This window comes from Dromaius novaehollandiae, chromosome 4, assembly GCF_036370855.1.
Source record: "Dromaius novaehollandiae isolate bDroNov1 chromosome 4, bDroNov1.hap1, whole genome shotgun sequence".
NCBI lineage: Eukaryota > Metazoa > Chordata > Aves > Casuariiformes > Dromaiidae > Dromaius > Dromaius novaehollandiae.
The window spans coordinates 55437871-55451665 of NC_088101.1; the positions used below are offsets into that span (position 1 = coordinate 55437871).

A 13795-nucleotide genomic window follows, 5' to 3' on the forward strand; every position below is an offset into this window, starting at 1 on the left:
GTCTCTGGAAACTTTTTGTTAATCCCCCTCTCTCCCTATGTTGCTATGCTATTGTTTCTGGTTTTTCAAAAATGCTTTCAGTACTACTGACCTCAAAAACTTGTGGGTCTCTTGGGAAGCGAGGACGAGGGAAATACTTTTTTCTGCAAGTGTGAGGCTTTTGTTTCATTTTCCATTCTTCAGTTTCCTGGAACTCTTGTGCAATTTGTTTTCTATGCTGTTAACTTCTCAAATTCTCTGTATGCTTTCTCTCTGTGTTTGATGTAGCTGCATTGACATCCTGACGTACTGGCGAATCTCTGTGGGCCTGCATATCTGCCAGGCACGAGTGAAGAACCTCTTGTACTCTCACCAATTCTTATATACTAAAATGTTATAAGAGATTACATTCTAATACAGACAAAAGATTTAATGAATTTGAGTTGATATAAGAGGCAACCCAAATGAGAGGAGGAGGGCACTCTGAATTTCTAATTCTTGCTGCAGTTAAAGCTGTGGGTGCTTGGCAGTCTAAGCAGTCATGGAACAGGAGAGCTCAAATGCTGGGTGGAGGTTCAGTTGACTGGTCTGCTGAGGCTTTGGATGTCCATTTAGGTGCAGCCTCCTTGATCTGCCTTGGGAGTCCGGTTGTGCAGACATGCCTCTTATCCTAAACATTTTTGGGAAGCTGAAAGATTCCAAGACGTGATATTTCAATGATCATTTGTGTCTAACTAGTTTTTGTAAAAGTTAATCTGTTGGCTCACTTCTATCTGAATATGTAGCCAGTTATAAAGTGGAGTAAATGGAGCCTTTTCAGCCTGCCAGGTTTAATTTCAGAGACTGTTTGTACCTGAATGAAGTTCAGAGTTAATTGGCTATCTGAATTATTTCTGGGTAATAGGGGAAAGAAATACAGATGCTTTTGATCTTTTCCATGGTTCTGTTGCCTACAGCTGTCCATGTTCATTGAAAAACCTGTGGCTGTAAGTGTGCTTATGTTGCTGTATAGCTCCAGGGATTGTGGCTAACTGCACTTAGTAACTTTAAGTGATTATATTAGAAGGGTGAAAGCCTTTTAAGGAAAGGAAGCCTGTGTGCTTTGGAGTATAAACCAACCACTAATTGCCTGTTAGAAGATTAGAAGAAAACTTCTCTAATGAGCTGCTAATTATGTAATTGCTCACTGTGGACTTTCTTACCCTTCTGTTAGTGTCAGCAGTGGCCAATCAACATTTTTTGAACTAGACTTGAACTCCTTTTGAACTTAGTCTTGAATTAGAGTGGCAGTTCTTATGTTTATGTAAGCTTGGATGACTGTCACTTGTTAATCATCAGAAGTATAGTAAGATCATATAAATGTCTTGATACTGTACTGTGATTAATAAAGTGGTTTTTGATGGTTGTTACGAGAACAATAGGACTAAGTGCAAACAGCTGGAATTTAAGGAATGCAAGAGATCACTCTGAGCTGACTGAAACCAACTCCTGCTGAAGATCCAGGAACAGTTATCTGATTGAATGCTGTTATGCAGTGGAAGGGTAATCCTGTCTGTTAAAGAATTCCACTCTTTCGATATCCTGTTCCCTTTTTCTGCACAAGGATCCTGGCATGAGCTAATTAGCTGTAAACTCCAGGAAAAAATATGCAATTCTTCATCACAATTGCAAATTAATGATAGCCTACTCCCCCTCAATACAAAGACTAAATGAATCTTTTGACTTCTTTATAGAAATTGGAAGTGATACAGCTTTTATGTTTGAGCCATGAGGATGACAAATGTCATGAATTGAGTGAATTCATAAACATGCTGTCTAATCTCCAGATTAACCTCTCCCTAATCTTGAACAATCTTTTTTGACTTTCTGTGTCTTTCTGAGCAATCTTTTTCCTAAAGGGGGGAGAGGGACAGTTAGATTTTCTTGGTTGGTTGGTTTTGATATTTTTGCCTAAAAGGGCTTTCTGCTAATAAAGGCTTTTTTTTCCTAGTAGGTTCTCTATTCAAGTTAAGCTCTCAAACTATTGTTTTGCTAAGTACTCTAAGTTTTTACATTGTAAATCTCAGCTGAAATCCTCTATATCTTTTGACTCCTTTGCTTCCTGGCCAGTGGCTGCTGCTGTGGAGCTTGGAATGCTGCCAGCTCAGCTTCAAAGCACCAAATGCAATGCTGGAGTCATTCAACTTGAAATCCCTGCTAGAGTACTAGAAAACCCCTTAGAGCTGTAGTAATCTGTACCTTTCCTGTATCTTGTGTTAATAGGTTTTTAGGAAACAATCCATTTGCTCTTGCTCTGTTCAAGACTCTCTCATGTTTGGGTAGAAATTCACAAGACCAAGGTGGTACAATGAATATCATATACAAAGCATTAAAAAAAAAGTTCTCCTTGCATCTAGTATATAAGCTAAAGCCTTGACCCTGCATGAGAAGTCACCAGTCTAAGTAGGTGCTGAATATCTGCAGGATCAGTAGTACAGTGTCTTCAGCTGACACCTATCTCTTATAGCACTCACCTTGCAGTTAAATCTCCAAGGCCCCAGGCAAGATTTGAACCATGTTGCAAAATTCTCGGTTTTGAGTATAATCCTCATGCTACCAAGAACCAACACAAGGTCTTAAGCTGTGAATGTGGAGTCTGCAGTGGCCACCCATTCACTTCAATTGTGCTGTGGCTATATGCTAAGATGCCATAAACAACATAAGCTGATGTGGCCCTCAAAAGAGGCAGCCATGCTGTGTGTTTTTTTTATCTCCTTTGCTGGGACAGGCATTTTTAAAATTGCATGTAAACCAAATCTAGGAAGTGATTTGGTTCAGTGCTAACCGAATAACAAAGATCAGGGTCAGTCCCCTGATCCAGTTCAATGCCTATGTGTGTGACTAATCCTGCAAGTACAGGGAATCAGGCATGAGCAGAGTGAGTGCCCTCTTTGTGTCAGCTGTATCTTATACTTGCTGAAAGTGCTTGTACGACTGCAGCGTTTGCATGTGATCTGCTCTGACTGATTTTATGTAGCCGTTTGATCAACGATGACTAACTGTCCATTGGTCTTTAGAGGGTGAGCAGCAGCTGATCAACTGTGTCAGGATGACTATTGGTTGTTGCAACCACCAGTTACTGTGCAGCATTGACTTGTAATCTCTGCCTTCCTAGGAAAGAGGATAAATAGTCATCACTAGAAAAAAAGCCTTTAACAGCATAAAGCTTGTATTAAGTGAAGCCCCAGCAGTGCTACCTTGTTTCAGGATTCGGAGAAGCTCCTGTAGGCAGATCTCAGTTTTTACTTCTTCGTTCTGCCTCATTGAGACTGATTTGGAGATGTTTTCTCTAGAAGTTGCAGAAGGGCCATTTGCATTCAGACACTTGATTTTATGTAAGAGCTGGTCTAAATTGCGTGAAATTAAGCAAAGTGTCTTCCTGTTATTGTGTAAGTAAAGAAAGTCTTGATGTTGGAAGTCAGAAGGATGAGTCTAAGTTATTTGCCTGTATTGTTTTTGTTATTAATTCACAGTGGATATGACTTCGGCTATCTAATCAAAATCCTGACAAACTCTAATCTACCTGAAGAAGAGCTGGACTTCTTTGAGATATTGAGATTGTTTTTCCCTGTCATCTATGATGTAAAATATCTCATGAAGAGTTGCAAAAATCTGAAGGTAAGTAGTCTGTTACATGACTCAGAGCAGACTTTATTTTTGGAGAGAGAGAATTTTCTGCTAAAAGATTATCTTGTTTTCTGTCCTGTTTTGCTTTGATACTACCCATTAATCAGCACTTTTGTCTCAAACTTTGTATATTTAATATTAAAGGCTACCAATAGAGGCAGGCAGGAGCACACACCAACTTTTATAACTGCTTACCAGTTAAAAAGTAGCAAGCTGATACTGTATCAGTAGCTGTGCCCAGTCTGTGCTGCCAGATGATAAGCCCATGTTTGGAAGTAATCCTTCACTTGAGCCATAAGAATTGATGGGTTTCATATACTCTTATTTCCTCATTGTGCAGTCCACTAAAGGACTGCAGTCGTCTTGGCAAAGGTAATGGCAACGATGATGCTGTGGAAGTGTCTCGGGAAGAGGAATGGAGCGAAGGATGCTTCAGATGTCCCCATAAGGAAAGACAAAAAGCAGCGTATGTTCAGGGACAACATGCAACTTCTAGAAAAAAATGCAGTGCTAGAAACTAATTTCTCATGTCAGGCCAGTGGGGCTACTAATTGGCTTATTCTATCGGGCTTAAAATTTGGAGAAGACTTTATTGGACTGGAGAATGAATGCAAACTGGAACTAAGTGTGTGAAGGGGAAGACAGCAAAGTGAAAGATGGGACTGCAGAACTGTGGGGACTGTTACAGCTTTACTTGACAGAGAACTGTAAGAGTCTGGACTACTACTGGAATGAGGTGCACCGCTCATCAGAGGCAGTAAATGACTTGCTGCTTTCATGGAAAGTAACCCAGTTCTCTAGGCTTTCTTAATATGAACCTGAAGGAAAAAGAGAACACTGACTGTAGTACAATCAAATCCTGACTAAGGAATGGCTTGCCACTTCAGCATGCTGAACTAGTGATCCGCGCGGGGTTTACAATCCTCTGTTTCTTTCTGAGATTAACCAAATAGAATGTGTCACTTTTAAGTAGCAGCCTGCTTGTGTGGGAAGTAAGGTGTGTAATTCCTTTTGTTAATCAAATTGATGTTGAAAATGGAGACTTCCATTCTGGTTAGCAAGAAAAGTATACCTATCTGTGTTCATCCAGAGTTGTTATTGGGATAATCAGCCTGGCAAATGGCTAGGTATTAAAGAACACTTTAGAAACTGGTTTTCTCCAATGAGGCCAGAAGAAAAAGTGAAATGTTCATGAACTTCAGGAGTCTTAAAAACAGAAAACCTTTCTCCTTTCTGGTGAGGAAAAGCAAAGTATCTGGTGTCTTACCAGTAGCAACTTGCACCGAGAACAAAATGTATAATCTAACTTCAGCAATCTGGGAAAGGCGACAGATTTAATAAGCCTCTAGTAACAGTATACGTTTGGAACGGGGTTGGGGAGGAAGGGATTGTATTTCCTATCATTTCATTAAGAAATAGTTGTATGTAACCTGCATTGTTTAGAGATTCTACTGTATTTTAAAAGACAAGAGAAACCCTCACAGGTCTTATTTCAGCAAACGTTAACAACAAGGATGATTTTTCGGTTTACTATGTAGGCCAGCTTTCCTGTGGTAAATCTTGTCCTGTCATCTAACGTGCAGACTGGTAATGACAGAAGGGGAAGGGATGTGGACTGCCCTACCCCTCCAAACACCAGTGATGAAATGATGGTGGACTTGTTCTGTACTGAGAGCAGCTGTTTAGCAACTTGTTTCAAACATTTCAGTGTTGTGACTCTTAAAATGCATGCGCTGTCTGCTAACATATGTCACTTTAAATCTCTATTAAATTGCAGTGAATTGAACTGCTGTGCAGTTGTCCTTTATTGACTTGTGTAAGTTACTTTTCATGTGAAATGCACTCGTTTGCTGTAGCTTCACCTCACCCTTCCAAAAATGCATTTTGGCATTGAGAAGAAGTATCCTTTAGGACTGGGAAGCTGTTTGCTGCTCCTTTATGAAATTAAGGTAGTCTCTGAATTTAGAGTATGTTATTCTGCTCTAACTCAAATGGGCATGTGTGTGCTTTAGTGGCATGCAGATTGCAAGTTAACTTGAAATATATTAATGCACTGTAGACTTGCATTTTTTGCTTATTCTCTCCAAACCTTTCTGTGTTGACAGTTTCATACCTTTTATGGTAATGGCAACTATAAGTAATGTAGATATATAGACCTTGTTTGAAACTTGCTTTAATTATGGAATTTGTACAGAACAATGAACTCTACCAATGCCATGAAACTTGGGTTTGGACTGGATTTGCTGTTGATTATGGTAATGTGATTATATAAATCATTCTATTGCCCTCTTCTTGGAAACTGATGCTCTGAAAATCTGGAATTTTGTAGAAATATATTATCTGTATAAAAAGGAAAATGGACATTTAACTCAGCAGGTAGAAGACATGATATAATCCATAGTTTGTGAATCATTTTAGTTTTGTTTTCCTTTGGTTCCCCTTCTACTGTCTTCCCATCCTCCTCTCCCAAGAGAAAAATGTTCTTATCTGGAATGCAAAAGTCTTGTCTGAAAGAGAATCTCAATAGCTTATTAATCTTCAGAAACAGCTGGGTTTTATTCTGTAATTCTTGCAGTTACAGACCAAGAAGTTTCTCACAGAAGTAGTGTGTGATGTATTTTAAAATAAATACACCATTGAAAGCACTGTTTTCAAAGCATTTTTCTATAGGCCACTGTTACTGTAAATTCTGAATTATTACATCTACATTCCAGAACTTGCCACCAGCATATATATATCACTGAAGAAAAACCCTCGAATAATAAAAATCAGAGCTATTTGAAGCTGGTGTAAATAGTCTTACAGGTAGAAGAACCCGATGATGAGGCACTGTTCAGTCACTGCTTGTGAGGGGCTTAGAAGCAGCAAATGGTATCTTAAAAGGGTGCGGGCTTAACAGCAGTTGCTAACTCCAACAGCTCATTACTGCAAGTCAGAGAGTAGAGAACAACCTTGTATCTGAGATACTCTTCCTTTCTGTCCACCAACCCTCAGCCCTTTCTTAAGAGTGTATGTTAAACAACTGAGTTAGCATGTATGCAGTGTTCAGGTGTTGTATACAAACAAGGAAAGAAAACAAGCTAGATTCTCTATTTAACTAGCTAGTGTATAGACTTATTCTCATCTTTAGCTTCCATAAACTATGCTCGTGCTGCTCGAGTGAGAATAAAACTAGCCATAGCAATACCAGATTTTCATGTTGGTTGTGGGATTTACTTGGGAATGTTACTACTTTTGTAAGAAAATAACCCAGACCCAAACCTATAGCCATGAGGTTCATAGAAATTTCCATAACATATCTTTTCAGATTAAACTTTATTTTTGTTATGTGTTGAAATAACTTGTATTATTACACTTTTGCCTCTTACTGCTTCCCTTCCTGTGCTTGAAACAGGTTAAGGGTGTGAGGACAGGTGAACTCAAATACAAGGGAGTCTCTGTTTAAAAGCATGGCCTCTGCTACATTTTCCCCTTGCGGAGTTTAAAGCTGCACTGTGGGGTTTGTCTTTGTCCTTTCTAGATCATAATGCACCTATGCGTTTTTTAGTCTCTTGCCAGTAGCTTTGCCTTAATGATAAATGCCTTAATGATAAAGAAAACTGTTGTACAAAATTGTAGTCCCACAGTGTAGTTCATGGTATTAAAAGATCACAGTTACGGTGTAACACAGATGAATTTAAAGATATACATGCTATCTGTGTAAAAACAAACTGATTTCTGAGAAGTTTGCTTCTGAAAGTGGTGGTTGTTACCATTTTCTGGCACTAAAATGAAGGGCTAATTTAGCCACTGTGCAGTTTAGGGAATAGTCTTACCAGCGGCTGCCAAGGCTTTTGCATAAGTTAAGCTGAACAGGAAGAAAAATTGCTTCAAAACTGCAGAAGGCTTTAGCTTTGAGAGCAGGTCGCTTTGCAGAAGCTCTGCAGTGATGTCTGCACCTTCAATCTTTGGAGCTGTTGTTTTAAGTCTTGTATCAACATTCAAAGAGGATGATACTGCTTTAAATGGTTCCCTTTTGGTATGTGAGCTGTTCATATCCTTTTTGTAAGTAGTAGGTTTCATTACAGATGTAGTGTGACTGTTTTAAAGACTAGTAAACATACATCTAAGAGAAAAGCTAACCATGCCTTTGGCTTTTAGTATCTTAAACTGGTTACAAGATGGTGGGGCTTTTTGTGTGTGTTTTTTCTACCTTCTTATGGTAGTTAACAAAACAAACTTTAAATTTGAAGAGGATAAGAATGTCCTGGGGAGAGGGAGTGGGCTTTTTTGACTTTAGCACTTGGTTTCTAAATGTGTAACATTTTCCTGAACTCCTTGGAGTGTTCTGGATACTTAAGTTTTTGTGAGGGGAAGTGAAAACCCTCAGCTTAATTGTTGAAAGGTAAGTGGAAAGAAAAAAGTATTTCAAAGGAAACCTAAATCCTTTAACACATGGGGGCATATGTGCATCTCATTCATAAGTGCTTGAATTCCTATGTTTGTAGAACAGCATTTTCACCTTTTAAACTTTCATTGAAGTAGGAGTACAGGAATGCCTTGTGTTGTTCATCTTCATTGCCAGTCCTTCCAACTTTTTGAAGGAATTGGTTTGTTAAGTAATGACTTCTATTTACTGGAGAATCTGGAACCCGAAGGAGTAGTAGCTTGGTTGGTCACAACTAGTACTATATTTAGGTCTGGCACAGAATTCTAATGTTGCAGTTGATACTGAGAACTTGATTTTCCAGGTGTGCATTTGTCTAGCATAGGGACCGTTTCAGCTACTGTGCCAAACCTTAAAATATACATAAGGTTGTAAGTCCCGTGTACCAAGTTTTCCCAAATATTGCAGTTCAGTTTTTTGATTCATACTTTTTCTGCAGTTAACAGTACTATTTTCTTTTTCAGGGTGGATTACAAGAAGTGGCTGAGCAGTTAGAGCTGGAAAGGATAGGACCACAGCATCAGGCAGGATCTGATTCTTTACTCACAGGAATGGCCTTTTTCAAAATGAGAGAAGTAGGTGGACATATTGGTTTATCTTCATGATAGTAACTTGCTGTAATAGTCAGATGGGGTTGCTGCTTCTTCTACATTTACCGTATTTTAAGGAGGCCTCAGAAGGCCTTAAGGGCCACTGGTTTCTTGACAAAAATAAGACCACTTGTATTTTCCCCAGGGTAAGTGTGAACCAGCACTATTTATTTCTTAGCTGCTGCAAGTGAGTATTGCTTCCTATTTCCATCGTATGCTTTGCTTTGGGGGTGGGGAGTGTGGTGTGGGTGTCGTCCCCCCCCCCCCCCCCCCCCACCTCCCTGTTTTGCAGGCCTTCTTTTTTAGATGGCTGCTGCAGTGGGTTATGAGCTGCTGGAGCCAAATACTGCTGCTTTCTAGGTGACACTGCTTGGGCTGCCTTTTGTGGAGCTTCTGCTCACTGTAACACCCAGCTGATGTGCACTGCTACTTGTGACAGGCCTAGTAGGGGGGAAAAGAGTAGGTCTGTCTGTGTTAGCCACTTTTACCTGAACTTGTAGGCCACAGGAATAATAAATACTGACTTGCAGGGTGCTGCAGAGAATGTCCATACATCTGTTCCTTGCCATTGAGTAAAGCACAAGTAAACTAACGCAGGTTCTAAAAGATGAGATATCAGCCAGTTAATTCAAGGTTCAGGGCAAGAGAAGTCATGTCTTATAAACTTAGCCTATCCCTGCTAGTCATCTGCATACAGCAGGGAGATATTAGGATATTTTACATTAACAGAACAAATAAATGTTGAAAAGGCCTCTTCTGAAAGCAATGAACAGGGTAAGTGCCAGTGCATATAAGCATGGCATTCTGCCAGTGATTCAGTCTCATTTACCATTATCAGAGCTGATCGCAGTAGCAAACCTCATCTTTTAGTAAGGTTTAGTTTACTAAGTTTGCTGAGTTTACTACCTTCTGCAATCCAGTCTATTGTATAAGGGAGAAATTGAGCACAAGTTTCTGACAAATTCTGGTGGAAGTGAAACATGAGTGCAGCGATTTAATCCTGCTGATACTGTTAGTTGTCAAGCATGTCATGGGCTACAGTTGCCAATAGAGGACTGTGTTTCTGGTGTGATCCAAGCATAGTATCACTAACTGCAATCTGCCCAATATTGTTAATCTTGCCCTCTTGAATTTGAAACAAAATCCAAAGCAACTAAAGGGAAATAACAACAATAATAATCATACCTGAGGTACCATTTCAAGTTCGGTATAGAAAAGGTTCAACCCATGATTGTTTCTTTAATCAGATATAGTCTTTGTTACATGACAAATAAATTTACTGAATTTGTTTACCAAACATTTTTATTCAAGCAAGTAGAAATCCTTGAATTTAGTGCAAATTGTTTGCTTAATGAAGCCAACAAAGATGGATTATGATGATTTTTCAGAGATGCTTTAAAAACCTGGCATTTCTGAATAATGGAGCAGTAATCAGCATAGAGAAACACACTTGGTATGCTTTTTAAACCCTTTTCAGTAGAATTGAATGTTTAATGATATATGGCTTAGTGAAAAACATTGTTTTACAATGTTTTTGAAGGTACAAAATATATTATGTTACTGATTGCGATTAAGGGGTTGCAACTTGCTTGCTGGAATTTTGGGTCCCAGCCAAAAAGTTCTTGTTCTTTTTCTTCCCATCAGAGTTACTTAAATATTGATGCTACAACAGTAGACCTATGGGTTTGGGGTTTTCCTATTTGCCTTCTTAAGAACCAGCTGGACAGCTTTAAAACTCTTTAAATTGAGGTTCCTTTAATTTCTGCAGTACAGCATTCTCCATCTAGACAGTGCTGTGAAGAGCAAAATTTAAGGGGAGATGTTTTTAGTCTGTGCATTATATGCAGTCCTCTGCATTTAGATGTGGATTGTGTCCACCCAGCTCCTGCTTGCCTTTGGCTGCCTTAGATTTCTGCTGTTGATGGTGACTCAGAATGTCAACCACTGGGATGTCCGGGGTTGCCCTGAAGTTTTTTAGAGTGGAGAATTTTTTTGTGTATGTGAGTTGTCTTTTTATTTTTATGGGGTAGATTGTCTCTTTGCTTGAAAACCTAGACCTGAAAGCTAAAATATTAGAGTTTCATATGGCTTCTAATGAGGGATTCTTTTGGTAATTAAGACTTGAAGTCTGGTGTAAGCGCAGTTTTAGTAAAAAAAATTTGCTTTAATTTGCTGTTCTCCTTTAAACAAAGTCTCCCTCTGTAATGAGAAGCTAGCCAGAAAGGCATTTTCCTGCTTTCTCCAAAGCTCCATGATGGGTTTTGTGCTCGGCATCCCCCCAGCTCCTCCCCCCCCCCCCCAAAAAAAACCCCCAAACTTGTAATATGAATCAGGAGGTATCTCCATTTCAAGACAGACTGTGAAAACCTCACATCAAGGAGTAGGTAGAGTACAGAAACCTATGATGAGTATCAGACAGATGCCTTTTGCAAGAAACCCCACAGAAATCAGTTGGAGAAGATATATTTGCACTTGCATAAAAGTGATTCATGACTGTGATAATAGAGAATCATCAAACCTTTGTATTTGGTCATTTCATCAGGAAAGATGCGTGGGGAGACTGACTGGATTCCTTGCTTGATTTATTTTAAAGAATCATGCCATATATCACACTTTGACCTGAAGAGATTAAGTATGTTATGTTAATTGTGTCATCTTTTGCATCTTGGGATTTGATATGTGATGTTAAAACCAAAGTAACTTTTTCAAGCCTTTGTGCACTTTTAATCTAAGCTGAACTTTGGCAGTAATTTGTGTCTTTCTTTTAACTCTTTAGATGTTCTTTGAAGATCACATTGATGATGCCAAATATTGTGGCCACTTATATGGCCTTGGTTCGGGGTCATCTTATGTACAAAATGGCACAGGAAATGCATATGAAGAAGAAGCCAACAAGCAGTCATGACATGAAATGAAAGGCCATCTTTTTTGAGCTCCACGTGCTTGTATATAGGTTTTATCTCTGGTTGAACCCCTTGGACAATAAGGCTTTTTTTCCCCTTTTCTCAGCACACATTCTTTTCTGCCTTTCTATGTACTAAACCTGACTGTTCCTATCACAGATTTTGATCTTAATATTGATATGTAGAATTTTCTGGGTTACTTTTGGCCTCGTAGTTAGCCCATTTGTAAAGAAGCATGTGTAGGATCAGTGTGGCAGAGAGAAGGGGAAAACTAAATCATAATGAATAGTCTGGTAAACTTACCTAGTTGGTCTTAGTTTTTTTTGTCTTTTCCCTTCCCCCCCGCCCCCACTTCCTTCCTTCTCCAGATTAACTAGCACTGATTATAACTAACTTCCCCATTCTTGTCTGTCCCTTCCAGTATGCAGGCGTTTTAGCTATTCAAGATTGTGGACCATCAAATTTGCACTTTAGAGAGTGACTCTGACTCAGATCCTCTGTTTTATTTGAAATTTTGTTTTTGTTTTTCTTTTTTCTTTTGCCCTCAACTAGAAAACAATCATTTGCCAAGTTCAGCAGCTTCACTCTGAATTTCCTTGATATCGACCTGTAGAACATGACTCATTTGCTGCATAACCTGCATTTGTTCAAGCAAAACAAACTACTGAAGTCATAACAACTGCTGTTATTTTACTAGTATTCAGTCATCATCAAACACATCCTGCACATGTCAGCTTCTAGTTGGCCTGCTGCTTTAAAACCGCTCTGTGATGGGGGAAAGATGTTTGAAAAACCAGCTTTACACCCTTCAGGAAAAGAACAGCTATGACTTTAGCATTTTTGCCAGTAAGCTGAGAGTTGAAGGATATTGGAACAGTAGGAATTTTGTAATGGCACGCTTCCCTCAATTAACTTCCTAGCTTTTATTCTAGTAATGTATATCCCAAATATTTTTTATGAAGTCATATTTATTATGTACTTGATTTGATGATTTTTGAAAGTCAGTTTAGTTAAAGATAAAACCCAAAGATCTGAAAAAATACTATTTAATTGAATTATTAAATTAGAAGAACAATTAAATCGTGCTTTTTTTGTAGTTGCTACAAAGACAGATGTTACAGAGATTTGTTGTAAAACAACAAAATATAAATAACTTATAGCTAATAAAGTTACCTGAGGAGTGTAATGCTAGTTTATTTTTGAGTATTATCTTAGCAATATATTTTAGATATATTGTTTTAAAGGACCCTAAAGTAAGTTCTTCACCCTGCATAGCATGTGTACAGAGCAGTTGTGCAGGAAGCATTTTTGGTATTGAATAGCTAAATACTAGCCTGAAATGATGGAATGTGCGACATTGTGTGCCTGTGTGTGTGTGCGCGCGCGTATGTGTGTGCGTGTTCTACACGGAAATCAATAGTAGAAGAATCTCCAAATGTTCGCCAAATTATTGTTTTACCTTGTACTTCAAAAAATTCTTTTTTTCATTGAGTTACAATGATGTAACTGGGTGGTCCTTTTTAAAACAACAAATTATTTGCATAACAGAGGGTATTTGTTTTTAAAGCTTTTGTAAATAAAGGCTTCAGAAATGTTTTCTTACATAACTACAGACTGGTGCTTTTGTTGCAAAATTTTTCCTAGAATGTGTGTATTATATTCAGTTTAATTTTGTATACTGTTTTGTTTAAGTGCAATAGGTCTCATTCATATGTTTATAAAATTATCTAATTCCCTTCTCCCTGGCTGATTCCACCATCAGTTCATTGCTATTAAGGGAGAGGAGCAGAATTCTTTTTACAGGCTTCCGATTTCATTCCTACTGACCTGAGTTGCTAGAGTGGTGAGTACAATTTACTACTGAGGCATCCAAATCTCCTTAGTAATTTCTTTTCGTAGCTTGATGCATAAGGTGATGTGATTTATTTTATTTTTGAACTTTGGCTGTCTTTGGCTTTCAAGAGAACGTGTCTAACAGAAAAGTGGGTATGCGTTTTTAGTGTGACATCAGCCTTGTCTTTTAATATTTGAACTGTAGGCTTCAGTGGAGGTTTTGCATGCACAAGTAATGTAGTAACCCCCAAAGTTTGATACATTGTTTAAAATCTTAGTAGCTTTGCCTAAAGCATACTGATACGACTCTCTAGTTAGCCTTTGAAGGAAATGACTTCTTTATAAGAAACTGGGTTTTTGTTTTGAAATAACTTTTCACTTGTGGACAAAAGAAGTCT

General features: G+C 38.5%; 1 protein-coding gene across 4 annotated transcripts in view; it reads left to right on the top strand.

Annotated features, from left to right (window-relative positions):
• The window catches only part of CNOT7 (CCR4-NOT transcription complex subunit 7), a 21119-nt gene extending 7948 nt beyond the window's left edge, over positions 1 to 13171 (top strand). For all 4 annotated transcript variants that reach the window (XM_064511104.1, XM_064511103.1, XM_064511102.1 and 1 more), the window contains exons 5-7: positions 3492 to 3636; positions 8536 to 8646; positions 11438 to 13171. In XM_064511104.1, the coding sequence (XP_064367174.1) occupies positions 3492 to 3636; positions 8536 to 8646; positions 11438 to 11566 (385 nt within the window). In that variant the 3' untranslated portion in view covers positions 11567 to 13171. The remainder of the gene's footprint in view (positions 1 to 3491; positions 3637 to 8535; positions 8647 to 11437) is intronic.
• The last annotated feature ends 624 nt before the right edge of the window (positions 13172 to 13795 follow it).